The sequence below is a fragment of the Salvelinus sp. IW2-2015 genome, linkage group LG4q.1:29 (assembly GCF_002910315.2).
Source record: "Salvelinus sp. IW2-2015 linkage group LG4q.1:29, ASM291031v2, whole genome shotgun sequence".
Classification (NCBI taxonomy): domain Eukaryota; kingdom Metazoa; phylum Chordata; class Actinopteri; order Salmoniformes; family Salmonidae; genus Salvelinus; species Salvelinus sp. IW2-2015.
In genome coordinates this window covers 64779428-64795812 of record NC_036842.1, presented here as the reverse complement: position 1 = coordinate 64795812, position 16385 = coordinate 64779428, and the positions used below count along the sequence as shown (strand labels likewise).

Sequence of the window (16385 nt, the reverse complement as noted above, 5' to 3'; positions counted from 1 at the left end):
TGAATGTTCTTGAGTGGCCCAGACTTGAACCCRAACGAACCTCTCTGGAGAGACCTGAAAATAGCTGTGCAGCGACACTCCCCATCYAACCTGACAGCGCTTGAGAGGATCTGCAGAGAAGAATGGGAGAAACTCCCCAAACAGGTGTGCCTAGCTTGTAATGGCATACCCAAGAAGACTCAAGGCTGTAATCGCTGCCAAAGTAAAGGGTCTGAATACTTATGTAAATGTGATATTTCTGTTTTCTTTTATTTTATACATTTGCAAACATTTCTAAAAAAACATTTTTGCTTTGTCCATTATGGGGAATTGTGTGTAGATTGAAGGGGAAAAAACGATTTAATCCATTTTAGAATAAGGCTTTAACGTAACAAAATGTGGGAAAAGTCGTGGGGTCTGAATACTTTCCGAATGCTCTGTACATATTCAAGTACGGGAATGTATTAGTCACAACAAAAATATKTAGGCAGATAACGGAAATATGAAGACCTATGACATGTTATGGCTTCTTTTATAAGACAACAGTAAATGAGAAATTGGTCAGCTATTAATTGACAAATAGTCTTACATTGAATGCTAGGCCTACCTTCCTWCCCTGAGCTCATAATAAACAAATAGGCTACCAGACCAGTCTGCTTACCAAGAAACATTAATTCATGCCCTAAGCAAAGGAGGTATGCAAATTCATGTATAAGATTGTGTAAACAGATAGCAGGCCTATATCTGATGACTGATAATGAGTAGTAGCCTAGGTTAATAGTGACAGACCAGGAAGGAAGCAAGCACAAGATCCACCCACGCATTGGGTTGGATGAATGCAAGCAACCTGGTCTCAKAGCATTTTGTATTATTTTGTACTTAACCCAGAGACACTCCATTTAGCATGTTACGTATGTATTAATTTGTGGAGGTCCATTATCCAATTCGTATGATATTTTACRAATTACAATTAATATGATTTATTAAAAATGTTTCAAACGTATAATATTTTACAAATTTGCGAAATGTACAATATGTTACAAATTTGCAAAATTTACAATATGTTAYGAATTTGCTAAATGTATGATGTGTTACAAATTCCAATTTGGATAACATTAGCTAGGCTAGGGGTTAGGTTTAAGATTAGGAGTTAGGTTAAAGGGTTAGGGGAAGGGTTAGCTAACATGCTAAGTAGTTGCAAAGTAAAAAGTAGTAAGTAGTTTAAAAGTTGCTAATTAGCTAAACGTTGTCCGTGATGAGATTTGAACACGCAACCTTTGTGTCGCTAGACATTCGYGTTATATGCCCACCCATCCACCCCGACCAACTACCCTCYTTTTCTTTTTGCCTCAACTAACCTTCTGTCTTATGTAACCATACCAATACCAAACGTAACATTCAGTATCATACTAATTTGAATGTCCCATATTTTCGTTTACTATGTTACRTCTAGTCTATGAGACCAACAAGTGTCTTTCGAAAAGGAACTCACTGGCAGTTGCAGTATGCTGTGTTTGTGTTCTTCATAGGAAAACAGTAGGTAAGTGTCTCTTATTATTCAGTTTCCCTTAGAGAATAGAACTTAACACCGGGTTATTAGGCAACTTTGCACTGTTGATTGAGTCATGATAAGTATACATAGGTTAAATTAAAGCTGCAATATGTAACTTTTTGTCAATGTCATTCTCATTGAAAGCAAGTCTAAGAAGCCTTAAATCGGTTCCCGTTCTTAAGTTTCATTTTTGCATCTTTTACTTTCAGCTTCAAAAGTTGAAAATACAATATTTGGGGTCATTGAAAAGATGTCACAGCTATTTAGATGGTACAATGACTTTCTACACTATACATTTGTTATTTTGTCACAAACTGAAATTGGGCAATTTCTGCATAGTGCACCTTTRCATATTTATTTACCATAACCACACATGATGAATTGTAAAACTGTAAAATAGGCCTATTCATAACAAGGACTGTTATTATGGTATCAACGTGATCAAAGCCTATCATWGAAATGAATGTGCATTTAGCCATTTTTTTGTACTGCACATTGTGTATTGTACGATAGTGATATGTCAAGTCAGCATGGTTGACAAGTCATGAACAAGATGCAGYAATGGCCTGATGATTTCCAATTCAAATATCGAACACAGAAGAATGCCGCTCTCCTCAGTGCATGCAAATACGTGGTTTTGTGTGTGTGTCCGTCCGTGTACGTCTGTCATGGCCAGTGCCATGGAGGAATTTCAGGTGATCGTCCATACCTTACCAGCCCCCACCTCTGGAACATACAGCATCCTACGGCTCACTCTGATTGGCTCAGAGGGTGGCGAAACCCCGCCCATCTCAGTGAACGCTGGGGCCAACCAGCACCGCCTCCTACCTGGATCAGTGAGTTCTCTCTGTCTCCCTTGCTCCCCTCTATCTTTCTCTCGCTCCCCCATCTCTCTCTTACTCCCCCTTGCTCTTCCTCCTCTTTCTCTCCCCCCTCTCTCTGTCCCCCCTCTCTCTGTATATTAACCTGCAGTTTGTGTTGTCTAATAAAACATTATTTCATTTTAGATAGCTTTTCACCCAATTTCAAAGCGCTTTACCTAAAAAAAAAATCCCATTATCCCTGTTCCAGGCCTGTGTGGTCAGAGTGTGGTCAGAGGTGGCACTGGGTCGAGTAGTTCTGGTCCGGCTACGGTTGGAGGCTCGGACGGGTTTCCCGGACCTGGACTGGCACTGCAGGGGGGTGGAGGTCCGGAGGCTGTGTGASAGACAGGAGGAAGGGGCGGGGCTACAGCACCAAGGGGCAGAGCACTTCCCTTGTAGCAGGTGGCTCCGGTCTGTAGATGGTGACGTGGAGCTACGGAATGGAGACAGTGAGAGTGTTTTATAAATTAACATTTTTAACATWWAAAAWAAAAWARWAATCACATGGTCATACCACATATTACAGGAAGTGTGAGTAAGAGCTCTTTCCGTCACACTGATGAACTAGGCAATTTGTGAGAACTACATACTGTAACGTTACCATGGAAAGAGGAAGTGGTGTAGCCTTCATATTTGAATCATATATTCTCTCTCTCTCTCTCTCTCTCTCTCTCTCTCTCTCTCTCTCTCTCTCTCAGTGTGTCTGTTGAACTCAGAGACTGTGCAAACACTGAAGGACCACAGACTCAAAGATCTGCACACTAAACAGCAGCACATCAGGTATCGCAACTAAACCACAACAAAAGTCCTCTTACTATACACAACACTCCTCGTATCATCTTTTCTCTACCACACATCTCCTTCGCTCGCTGTCAACACATCTCCTAACTCTACCACCAGGCACTTCCCAGCGAGCAAAAGGATTTGAAAAGACGTTGGAAATACGTATCATATGGACGTTGATAAAACTTATTTTACGGGTGTTGAAAATACATATTTTACAGACGTTGAAGTCACCACATTGAAAATTATTCTTTGGKTAGTTGTTTCTATGGACAAATTTMAACCGTACATAATTTATCTTACACCTACATGTCAATAAAGAAAACATTGACACATTCAAAAGTTATATTTCCAATTAAAACAGCAAAAGGGAGATCGCTCCCATCTGTCACTTACAGCGCCTTCAGAAAGTATTCATACCCCTTGACTTATTCAACATTTTGTTGTGTTACAGCCTGAATTCAAAATTGATTAAATAGATATTTGTTCTTATCCATCTACACACAATAGATAAGGACAAAGTGAAAACATGTTTTTAGAAATGTTGGCAAATTTATTGAAAATGAAATACAGAAATGTCTCATTTACATAAGTATTCACACCCCTGAGTCAACACATGTTAGAATCATGTGCAGCGACTACAGCTCTGAGTCTTTCAGGGTAAGTCTCTAAGAGCTTGGCACACCTGGATCGTACAATATTTGCGCATTCATTTTTTTTTACATTCTTGGTTAAAATGGCTTGGTGTAAAATTGGTAAATTATAATAAAATTTATATTAACAGCATGGCGTGAAATGGAACAGTTAAAATGAATATGCGATGTCCCAAATCTGGCTTCTCTATGGCTTCTGCATGATGAATCGGGACTCAGGGGGGGGGACAGACAGCCCATTCTCAGTATGGAGCGCAGTTCACATGCATGTAGACCTATCATCTCATATATGGTATAACTTTTCTTGGAGAGACCTGAAAAATAGCTGTGCAGCGACATTCCCCATCCAACCTGATAGAGCTTGATAGGATATGCAAGAAAGAATTAGAGAAACTTCCCAAATACAGGTGTGCCAATGCTTTTAGCGTCATACCAAGAAGACTCAAGGCTGGTAATCGCTGCCAAAGGTGCTTCAACAAAAAGACTGGAGTAAAGGCTCTGAATACTTATGTAATGTGATATTTCTGTTTTCTTATATAAATTTGCCAAAATTTTCTAAAAACAGTTTTTGCTTTGTCATTATGAGGTATTGTGTGTAGATTGATAGGGAAAAACATTTAATCAATTTAGAACAAGGCTGTACACACAAATGTGGAAAAGTCAAGGGGTCTGAATACTTTTCCGAATGGCACTGTCAGCTTACTAATTATACACATAGTCCCTAATTATATTTCAAAGGTTCTAATCTATTTGCTTAGCCAAATGCGCTTTCACCAGAATCACATGTTCTTTCTGCGTTTTCATAGGTTCATGGTCATGGTTTGAACCATGTCCGTATCAGTGGCAATTTTAGCATGTAATCTTGTGGGTGCAAAGTCCCCACATTTTTTTTTAGATGCTGCCAGCAAAGCCACTACAACAACACAAGCACTACACTAAACAATGCATTAATGCACTATAGCGGTGACAAACGGTGCCCCACAACGTTAGGTCCTACATAGAGCTGTCCCAACAGCAGAGCTTTCTTTTCAGCACCATGGAGGGAATCCTTACCACCGCTACACCGGCTGTTCAGCTGGATTATTTGTTCAGCACTTTTGAAATGTACAGCGACAGAATTCAGGAACATGGACGTTTTGTACTTCAGTATTCTCCAGATAATCAAGTCAAAACTGTAAGATAAATAAAGGGGCATTAAGCAGACAATGGAAAGCTCTTACAATATTCAATGTTGACATTCTCTAAAACAGAATATAGGCTGTCATGTGCACAGCCAAGTCAGAACAGTAGGCTAAGTTATGAGGGGGAAAGGGACCACAATTGATTAGGGTGGAGGCAAGTAGGCTTTACTAACAGAGCTTAACTACACAACATACACTTAGTTATACTTTCGGTAGCTAGCGATCAAGTATGCAATATCTCTCTGGCAGTATATACATAATTTATGCAGCAGCATACAATAGAATGTTTGGACTCGATCCCTTGGTTGTGCTCGTGCTGCAACTTTGTAACAGAAAGGTGGTGCGGCAGTCCTTTCTTGTTAGGCAATTTTGTCATCAAACTTTGTCATCAAAGCTGGCATTCTCTGGCATTTAGGTATGATTATCAGGACAACTGGGGAACCTCTGAGAAAAAACAAGGTATTAGATCATAGACGTCATGGGATCTTCTGGGTCGGAGCTCTAGATAAGAGGCCAGTCGGAGTTCCCGACGTGCATTGCGCGTGTTGGGAACAATGGACCCGTTTCAAAACGTATATTTTCCCAGTCGGGGCTAGTTTTTTTCAGAGTTTAAAGTTGTCGTAACTCATCTTGAATCCTGGATATTCCAGTTCCGAGTTCCGAGTGGTTTTGGAGCACGCAAAAGTTCAATTGCTGGATTGAAGCATGGATCGCCCAGGAGAGATGTGGTTGAGATGGGGATTTTCTTATCCTTTAATCTTGGAAAAGAGACGCCTTAAACCCAGACTTGGACCACACGCCACCATCTCAATGAATAAGCAGGCTAGTGATGGCTTGTGCAATTTTGCAATTAGCCACGGATTTCCTGTCAAACCACTCATTGGTGAATGCGATTCCATACTATGTTGTTACATGTTTCTGTAAGATAGTCGATGAGCACAAATTAGCTTTTATTCCTATAATTTCTCTTCACTATGACAGTGTGAGTGAAGAAGGAGTTTGCCAGAATTGTCGACTTGATTCAATGCGGATAGCATGCTTAGCTTGCTAGCTTAAGAATTTGAGAAGATGTAGTGAGTTGACATGAACAGTCCAATCAAGCTATGGTAGATATAATGTGATATGCCATCATTTTATCTGTGGCCAAGACCTTGAGCATTCTTTGGAGGTGGCACTTCTAATGTTAAATCTACGGGCAGCACCTGCAAGCTCGAGCTCTCCCCATAGATTTTGCGATGACGTCGTGACTCATGAGTGACAGAACACTGAGCCAATCACGACGCAACTAGAGAACATTACCAACCCCTACACACACATATTTTCCACTGGCTGCCCCACCACAGAACGCACTGAGCTAGGCTGAAACACCTGCATTTTGGAGCTGCCTTACTCAAGAAAACAAAATTGTTTGCAAACTTAGTGACACGTATTAATGCCAAAATAGCATGCCAAACAGGCAACAAACATGTGGGGCTCAAAACAGGTGGGGCTCTGCCGTGAATGGCAGGTTGCCACTGTGCATAATTCCAGTCCATATAATACAGTATAATACAATACAGCACAATAATACAGTTCACACTAAAAAATATTTGCCTACTGGAGCTGGTTTCACGTATTTACCTAAGAGAACATATAGCTAGCTACATCTATGGGCTTGTATGTTTTTCTGTCTTGTGTAATGTACAGTAGCCTATATCATACAGTAAATGTATTGGATAACGGCACATTCATTTGGGCTTTTTTGGGCTTGGGCTCTTTAAATGTCGTTAATGTAGGGCTCATAAAATGTATTTAATATATGGCTCATCAGGCTCAGATTGCATCAGATTTTAATGTTCATGCTGATCTAATCAAACCCAGACATACAGTATTTACAGTGCATTCGGAAAGTATTCAGACCGCTTGACTTTTTCAACATATTCTTATTTTACAGCCTTATTCTAAAATTGATTAAATTGTTTTTTTCACTCATCAATCTACACACAATAACCCATAATAACAAAGCAAAAACACATTTTGGGAATTTTTGCCAAATTTGTTAAACATGAAAAGTATTCAGACCCTTTACTCAGTACTTTGTTGAAACACCTTTGACAGAGATTACAGCCTCGAGTCTTCTTGCGTATGACGCTACAAGCTTGGCAGGCCAAAGAGTTCAATCTTGGTTTCATCAGACCAGAGAATCTTGTTTCTCATGGTCTGAGAGTGCCTTTTGGCAAACTACAAGCGGGCTGTCATATGCCTTTTACTGAGGAGTGGCTTCCCGTCTTGCCACTCTACCATAAAGGCATGATTGGTGGAGTGCTGCAGAGATGGTTGTCCTTCTGGAAGGTTCTCCCATCTCCACAGAGGACCTCTGGAGCTCTGTCAGATTGACCATCTGGTTCTTGGTCACCTCCCTGACACAATCCTGTCTCGCGCTCTACGGACAATTCCTTCGACCTCATGGCTTGGTTTTTGCACTGTCAACTGTGGGACCTTATGTAAACAGGTGTGTGCCTTTCCAAATGATGTCCAATCAATTTACCTAAGGTGAACTCCAATCAAATTGTAGAAACATCTCAAGTATGATCAATGGAAACAGGATGCACCTGAGCTCAATTTCAAGTGTCACAGCAAAGGGTCTGAATACTTATGTAAATAAGGTATTTCTGTTTTTTATTTTTTATACATTTGCTAAAAATCTAAACCTGTTTTCGCTTGGTCATTATGGGGTATTGTGTGTAATGTAAAAAGTTAGAAGGTCTGAATACATTCTGAATGCACTGTACATTGAGGTTACTTTAACTATAAATGTCTTCTTATGTAATCGTAGAAAGTGTGCATGTTCACCATAGCGTGCAAAGGTCGCAGGTCTGTGGAAATATTCACAATTGCTATAATAATCTACACAGAATCTCGAACAGCATTGATCACTTGTACCATGCACTTTAAATGTAATTTCAACTGCAAGTCATAACACATTAAGTTGTTGTATAAATACAAAATATCTGACATTGTATGTTGTCCTTTTAAATCGTTGAAAGCGCAATGATAACACATTCAGATAACAACTAAACTAAAGATCAGACATAGTTTTTCATTGGAATTTGGTTGTGCTTTAGATGGTTGAAAGCATAGTGATAACAAACTTCTGGCAGTCCTTTTTGAGTGGGTGAATAAAGGTTGAAATGTCATTGATCAACGTCTCAATCAAATATTACCCACATTTCCATGTTGAAATTACGTGTGGTGTGCTCAGTGGGATAAGTCTATGCTTGGGCCAAATCAAGGCAGGTCGGAACCAAATCGGAACAAATCTTCGTCCAAATCAAGGCTGGTCCAGACCGGACCAAGTCAGATTTTTCTTTGAGCCAAATCAAGGCTGGTCTGGACCGGACCACATCTGATTTTTGGGGGGGSCAAATCAAGGCTGGTCTGGACCAGACCACATCTGAACCAAGTTAGGGCCAAATCAAGGCCGGTTTGGACCTGACCAAAATCACTGTGGATGTTGAAATCAATGCCAGGGCAGACTGACCAAAGTTCAACCACATTTTTTAAAACTTTATTTAACTAGGCAAGTCAGTTTAGAACAAATTCTTATTTACAATGAMGGCCTATCGCGGAACAGTAGGTKAACTGCCTTGTTCAGGGGCAGGACAACAGATTTTTACCTTGTCARCTCAGGGATTCGATCCAGCAACCTTTCAGCTACTGGCCCAACACTCTAACCACTAGGCTACCTGCCGCCCCACTTTTCAAAACCCATGGAGGTCTTGCGTCAGTCGGTGTTCACTGGGTTTAGTGTTAATAACGTTCTAAAATCGGTGTTAGCATTATGGAGGTGTGAAGGTAGAACATTAAGGCTCATTCACACAAAGCCGCTCTTACACGAGTCAAGTGAGTTTGCCTTTAGTACCAATAGTTTGATGTCATGTGGTGGTCTGCCCTGTAGGTGGAGGACGTTTGCTGAGGGGGTCCCTCACTGTGTGGACATGACCAGTCTGAAGGAACTGGGACCAAACCTCAGCTACACACGCCAGAGGTCAGCCCTTTGCTCTCAACGTTTTGTCTGCCCTCCACATTCTATTTGCCCTCCACATTCTGTCTGCCATCCACATTCTGTTTGTCCTCACCTCAACATTTGGTCTTCCCCTTCACATTGTATTTGTCCTCTCAGCCCAGGCATCAATCTGCAGTATCTAAGGGGTTTTGCTGAGAGAGCTGAATCCTGGAGTAGCTTTACTGAGCTGGAGACCATGTTCAGCCACAATGGGAGCCAGAATACTGTCGCTAGTATGTCATACACACACACGCACACACACACACACACACACACGCACGCCAATTCTCACTGTCTGTCCTTTCTCTCTCTTTAACCCCCCAACCCTTGATTTCCTTCTCTTTTCTCTCCCTCCCCCTCTCTTGAAGAGTATGTGCAGGCCCATTGGGCTGAGGACTGGTTCTTTGGCTACCAGTGTTTGAACGGCTGTAACCCTCTCATGGTGCGACAGACACGCCTCCTCCCTCCCAACCTGTCAATCAACTCTGACATTCTCTGCCCCTTCCTTCCTGACGGATCCTCACTGGAACAGGAGCTAGAGGTGTGTGTGTGTGTGTCTATGTCTGCTGGTGAGTGTTTTTTTTATTTTGAGCTTTTATTGAAGAGATTGCAAAGCTCTGGAAAGATGGAACGCGACAGTCAAAGAGCAGTGGGCTGTATTTGACCACATGCTGACTCTGGCATACGTGTATCGGGGTCAGCGGCAGCAACCACTGGACCACACAGGTGTGTGTTGGGTTTGCACTGTGTGAACCTTCAAACTTCACCTTTGTGCGTTCACGGCAGAGAGGGTCTATTTTCCTGCTGGACTACGAGATGTTGGAAGGTGTCCCGGCCAACGTAATCAATGGGAAGCAGCAGTTTCTCGCCGCCCCGCTAGTCCTTCTGCACCTCAACCAGCAGGGGGAGCTCAAACCCATCGCCATCCAAGTGAGTCCGGTCCAATCATGTCTTTGGCTGGCTGGCTGGCATAAATACATACATACATACAGTACCAGTCAAAGGTTGGACAGACCTACTAATTCCAGAGTTTTTATTTATTTTTACYATTTTCTACATTGTAGAATAATAGTGAAGACATCAAAACTATGAAATAACACATATGGAATCATGTAGTAATCAAAAAAGTGGTAAACAAATCAAAATATTTTTTGTATTTTAGATTCTTCAAAGTAGCTACCCTTTGCCTTGATGACACCTTTGCACACTCTTAGCATTCTCTCAACCAGCTTCACCTGGAATGCTTTTCCAACAGTCTTGAAGGAGTTCCCACATATGCTGAGCACTTGTTGGATGCTTTTCCTTCACTCTGYGGTCCAACTCATCCCAAACCATCTCAATTGGGTTGAGGTAGGGTGATTGTGGACACCAGGTCCTCTGATGCAGCACTCCATCACTCTCCTTCTTGGTCAAATAGCCCTTACACAGCATGGAGGTGTGTTGGGTCATTGTCCTGTTGAAAAACAAATGAAAGTCTCACAAAGCGCAAACCAGATGGGATGGCGTATCGCTGCAGAATGCTGAGGTAGCCATGCTGGTTAAGTGTGCCTTGAATTCTAAATAAWTCACTGACAGTGTCACCAGCAAAGCACCCCCACGTTTCACAGTGGGAACATGCAGAGATCATCCGTTCATCTACTCTGAGTCTCACAAAGCCACGGCGGTTTGAACCAAAAATGTCAAATTTGGACTCCAGCGGTCTGTCTATTGCTGGTGTTTCTTGGCCCAAGCAATTTTTTTTCTTATTGGTGTCCTTTAGTAGTGGTCTCTTTGCAGCAATTCTACCATGAAGGCCTGATTCACGCAGTCTCCTCTGAACAGAGATGTGTCCGTTACTTGAACTCTGTGAAGCATTTATTTGGGCTGCAACTTCTGAGGCTGGTAATGAACTTATCCTCTGCAGCAGCTGTCTTGGACTCCCGAGTGGCGCAGCGGTCTAAGRCACTGGATCTCAGTGCGAGGCAGCAGTAGTATTAGAATCAATTACAGACCCTGGTTCGATTCCAGGCTGTTATCACAACCGGCCATGATTAGGAGTCCCATAGGGCGTCGCACAATTGGCCCAGCGTCGTCCGGGTTAGGGTTTGGCCGGGGTCATTGTAAATAAGAATTTGTTCTTAATTGACTTGCCTAGTTAAATAAAGCTTAAAAAATGTAAAAAGCAGAGGTAACTCTGGGTGTTCCTTTCCTGTGGCGGTTCTCATGAGAGCCAGTTTCATCACAGCACTTGAAGAAACTTTCAAAGTTCTTGAAATTTTCCGGATTGACTGACTTTCATGTCTTAATGTAATGATGGACTGTCGTTTCTCTTTGCTTATTTGAGCTGTTCTTGCCATAATATGGACTTGGTCTTTTACCAAATAGGGATATCATATATATACCACCCCTACCTTGTCACAACACAACTGATTGGCTCAAACGCATTAAGGAAAGAAATTCCACAAATTAACTTCTAACAAGGCACACCTGTCAACTGAAATRYATTCCAGGTGACTGCTTCATGAAGCTGGTTGAGAGAATGCCAAGAGTGTGCAAAGCTGTCATCAAGGGTGGCTACTTTGAAGAATCTAAAATGTAAAATATATTTTGATTTGTTTAACACTTTTTTGGTTACTACATGATTCCATGTGTTATTTCATAGTTTTTTGATGTCTTCACTATTATTATACAACGTAGAAAATAGTAAAAATAAAGAAGAACTCTGGAATGAGTAGGTGTATCTAAACTTTTGACTGGTAATGTACATACTGACAGGCAGTAATAAAGTAGATCACTTTATTAACCCAGAGGGGGATGCTATTACTAGTTTGATTCTACTAGTACTACTACTACTACTGTTACTGCTACTACAAAAATGTACAATTCTGAAACTATTGTACCACTAATTATACCCACAGCTGCAGCAGGCCCCTGGTCCTCAGAACCCAGTGTTCCTGCCCTCTGACCCTGGCCCTGATTGGCTGTTGGCTAAGACCTGGGTGCGCTGCTCAGACTTCCAGTGCCACCAGCTTTCCTCTCACTTCCTCAGAACCCACCTGCTGGGAGAGGTGTGTTGCACTGCCACCCTCAGGCAGCTGCCAGAAGTACACCCTCTACACCAGGTAAATAGTATGTAATAAACAGGTAAATAGTAAATACAACAGSTAAAGTTCTAATAAGTACACCACCACTCAGTAGATCGGTGAAACATGCTGCAACCTGGATGTTTAGATGTAACATAGTAAACGTAAATATGTCTCCCTCCATTTAGTATGATATGTTACGAATTGCAATTCSTACAATATGTTACAAATTTGCAATAGTTATGATATGTTACGAACAGTGGAGGCTGGTGGTTGGAGWTATAGGAGGACAGGCTCATTGTAATGGCTGGAATGGAATTAATGGAACGAAAAACACGCCAAACATATGGAAACCACGTTTGACTCCGTTCCATTTCAGCCATTACAATGAGTCCGTCCTCCTATAGCTCCTCCCACCAGCCTCTACTGGTTATGAATTCCAATTTGTTGTGGCTAAAGTTAGCTAGGTAGCAGGGTGTCTAACGCTAACATTRGCTAGGTGGCTAACATTACCTGGGTTAAGGTTAGGGGAAGGGTTAGCTGACATGCTAAGTAGTTATCAAACAGCTAAAAAGTAGTAAGCATTTGCAAAGTTGCTAAAATTGTCCATGATGAGACTTGAACATGCAACTTCTGGGTTGCTAGACATTTGTGTTAKACGCCCACCCATCCACCCCGAACAAACAACCTCCTTTCGTTTTGCCTTAAATAACCTTCAATCCTACATAAACATACCAAACGTAACATATCATACTAATTTGAGTGTCCCRGATTTACGTTTACTTGTTACGTATAGACCAGGCTGCGTAGGTGAAAGTTTAGTTAACCTCCTGAACCATCCAGAAGTCTTGTGAGCTCACATCTGTTTCTCTAGTACCTTGCAGTTGGAATTGAAATTTATAGAGCTGCCATGAGCCAGAATCTGACTGTTGTTATTATTATTATTATTATTATTGTTGCAGTTGTTGATGCCTCACATAAAAACCACACTACAGATCAACATCCAAGCCAGGGCCTCTCTACTGGCTGCCAACGGAGTGTTTGACAAGGTATGATCGTGTGTCTTGAAATGTTTGTGTGAGTTGCAATGTTTTAGTACACACATTTTCTTTGTACATATGCCTATAAATGTTTGCTAGTTTATAACCACAAAATTGCATGTTCCTGTTGTGTGTCAGAACGTAGGCTGTGGTCTGGAGGCGTTGCCTGTACTGTTGTCTCGAGCCACAGAGCGTCTGCGTTACCGCTCCCTGTGTGTCCCTGATGACCTGGCAGACAGAGGGATACACACACTCAAACACTGCTACTATGCACATGACGCACTGCGAGTGTGGAACGCACTGCACAGGTACACATATTCACGCAGGCATGCACACACACACACACACACACAGCTACTACGCACACGATGCACTGCGAGTGTTGAACGCACTGCACAGGTACACACACATGCACTCACACACACACACACACACACAGAAATACAGTCATGCACACAATTAATTTACATCAATTCTCATAATCTGGCACACACTGTACAGGTACACACACATACAACACACTTCCTTTTTACAAGCACCATCATTACTGTTGTGTTTTGTGTGACGATGTGGCAGATTTGTGAGTGGCTGGGTGGATATGTATTACCTTGGAGACCAGGATGTGGAGCAGGACTCTGAGCTGCAGAGCTGGATCACTGAGATCTACACACATGGCTTCCTACAGCTCCCTCACTCAGGTCGGTGTGTGTGTTCTACCAATAACACCCTATGTGAAACTTACTGTTCAATAAAAAAGTAAAAGGTACTGTTCAATAATTTACACTATATATATACACACACACACACACACACACACATGTGCCACACTCGTGGTGGTCGCCCACAGGCTTCCCACCCACACCGCCCGTCACAAACCACACACACACACACACACACACACACACACACCACACACCACACCCAACACACACACGCGAGACACACCAACCACGCTCACACAAGTACGTGGACACCCCTTCAAATTAGGGTATTCGGCTATTTCAGCACTACACCCCTTGCTGGACAGGTGTATAAAATTTGAGCACAAACCATGTGCAATCTCCATATACAAACCACAAAGTGGTAGGCCACTAAGCCACAGAACGGGACAGCCGAGTGCTGAAGCGTAAGGCGGTAAAAGTCTGTCATTGGTTGCAACACTCACTACCGAGTTCCAAACTGCCTTGTAAGCAACATCAGCACAAGAACTGTTCGTCAGGAACTTCATGATATGGGTTTGGCAGCCACACACAAGCCTAAGATCACAATGTGAAATGCCAAGCGTCGGCTGGAGTGGTGTAAACGCTCACCGCCATTGGACTCTGAGCAGTGGAATGGTCTTGTGGAATGATGAATCACGCTTCACCACTGGCAATTTGACGGACGAGTCTGGGTTTGGCGGATGGCAGGAGAACGCTACCATAGTGCCAACTGTAGTTTGGTGGAGGAGGAAAAATGGTCTGCGGCTGTTTTTCATGGTTCGGGCTAGGCTTTAGTTCCAGTGAAGGGAAATCTTAATGTCACGTTCCTGACCTGTTTCCTTTGTCTTGTATTTATTTTAGTTGGTCAGGGCGTGAGTTGGGTGGGTTGGTCTATGGTTGATTTTCTATGTTGGGATTTGGTGTTCGGCCTGGTATGATTCTCAATCAGAGACAGCTGTCAATCGTATGGTGTTCCTTCCTGATGGTGAGAATCATACTTAGGCAGCCTGGGTTTCACTTGGTGTTTGTGGGTGTTGTTCCTGTGACTGTGTTTGGGCACACAGGACTGTTTCGGGTTTGTCACGTTGTTTGGTGTTGTGGTTTTGGTTGATATTTTTTCTTTAATAATGACCCTAACTACTCTGCCATCTTGGTCGCATTCCATGCTCCTCCTCGTCTGAGGAGGAGAACGACTACGACAGCCGTTACACTTAACGCTACAGCACACAATGACATTCAAGACGATGCTGTGCTACCAACTTTGTGGCAACAGTTTGGGGAAGGCCTTTTCCTGTTTCAGCATGACAATTCCCCTGTGCACAAAACGAGGTCCATACAGAAATGGTTTGTCAAGATCGATGTGGAAGAACTTGATTGGCCTGCACAGAGCCCTGACCTCAACCCCATCAAACACCTTTGGGATTAATTGAAACGCCGACTGCRTACATGAGAAGTGGTTTCTCAAAGTCTATGGCTGTGCATTTTTTGAATGTCAACTGAAAAGAACTGACTATATAACTAACTGACTACATTGTTCCCCCTCCTGGTTCCCTCAGGTTGCCCACAGTCATTCCAAACCAAACCAGAACTCTCTCAGTTTGTTACCATGGTTATATACTGCTGCTCTGCGCTGCACGCTGCTGTCAACTTCTCTCAGGTAATTAACCCCTCAACATGATTAACCAATAAACTGTACCCATCAATCAATACAGTACGTAGGTCCAAATCTTCACTTAAGACACATACTGTATGGGCTCTGGTCAAAAGTAGTGTGCTCTAAAGGAAATATGGTATCATTTGTGACACAAACTAGGTGTTACCGATTTCCGTTCTTGTTCCCTCCAGGTGGATTTTGACCTGTGGATGCCCAACTGCCCAGCCTCCATGATGCACCCCCCTCCCCAGACCAAAGGCATGTTGACGGAAGACGAGATTCTCTCCATCCTCCCGGACGTCAACTCCACCTGCAACCTCCTCATCACTCTGTTCCTACTGTCCCAGCCCGCTGCCGACTACGTAAGACACACACACACAGTTTCTGATGACTGATGTCCCAGCCCAATACTGACTATGTACGATCCAAATACCCTCTATCACTCTGAACTTCACCCAGTCCACCCCAATATCATCTTATGTCTCTTATCACAAGATGTCTCTCCATCCTCCCGTACACCAACTCCACCTGCAGCCTCCTCATTACTCTGCCCCTACTGTCCCAGCCCGCTGCAGACTACAGTGCATTCGGAAATTATTCAGACCCCTTGACCTTTTCCACATTTTGTTACGTTACAGCCTTATTCTAAAATTGATTCAATTGTATTTTTCCCTCATCAATCTACACACAATACCCCATAATGACAAAGCAAAAACTGTTTTTTAGAAATTTTTGCAAATGTATAAAAGAAAAACGGAAATATCACATTTACATAAGTATTCAGACCCATTACTCAGTACTTTGTTGAAGCACCTTTGGCAGCGATTAAAGCCTCAAGTCTTCTTGGGTATGACGCTACAAGCTTGGCACAC

The 16385-nt window shown here is 42.5% G+C and overlaps 1 protein-coding gene across 1 annotated transcript in view; it reads left to right on the top strand.

Annotated features, from left to right (window-relative positions):
• Nucleotides 1-1541: 1541 nt before the first annotated feature.
• Nucleotides 1542-16385, top strand: part of zgc:152891 (polyunsaturated fatty acid lipoxygenase ALOX15B) — a 20882-nt gene continuing 6038 nt past the window's right edge. Inside the window, exons 1-14 of the mRNA XM_023985409.2 lie at nt 1542-1801; nt 2208-2367; nt 2603-2843; nt 3093-3174; nt 8949-9038; nt 9174-9289; nt 9425-9597; nt 9843-9986; nt 11954-12157; nt 13081-13167; nt 13297-13466; nt 13735-13856; nt 15416-15516; nt 15705-15875. Of these exons, the coding sequence (XP_023841177.1) occupies nt 1782-1801; nt 2208-2367; nt 2603-2843; nt 3093-3174; nt 8949-9038; nt 9174-9289; nt 9425-9597; nt 9843-9986; nt 11954-12157; nt 13081-13167; nt 13297-13466; nt 13735-13856; nt 15416-15516; nt 15705-15875 (1881 nt within the window). The 5' untranslated portion in view covers nt 1542-1781. The remainder of the gene's footprint in view (nt 1802-2207; nt 2368-2602; nt 2844-3092; nt 3175-8948; nt 9039-9173; nt 9290-9424; nt 9598-9842; nt 9987-11953; nt 12158-13080; nt 13168-13296; nt 13467-13734; nt 13857-15415; nt 15517-15704; nt 15876-16385) is intronic.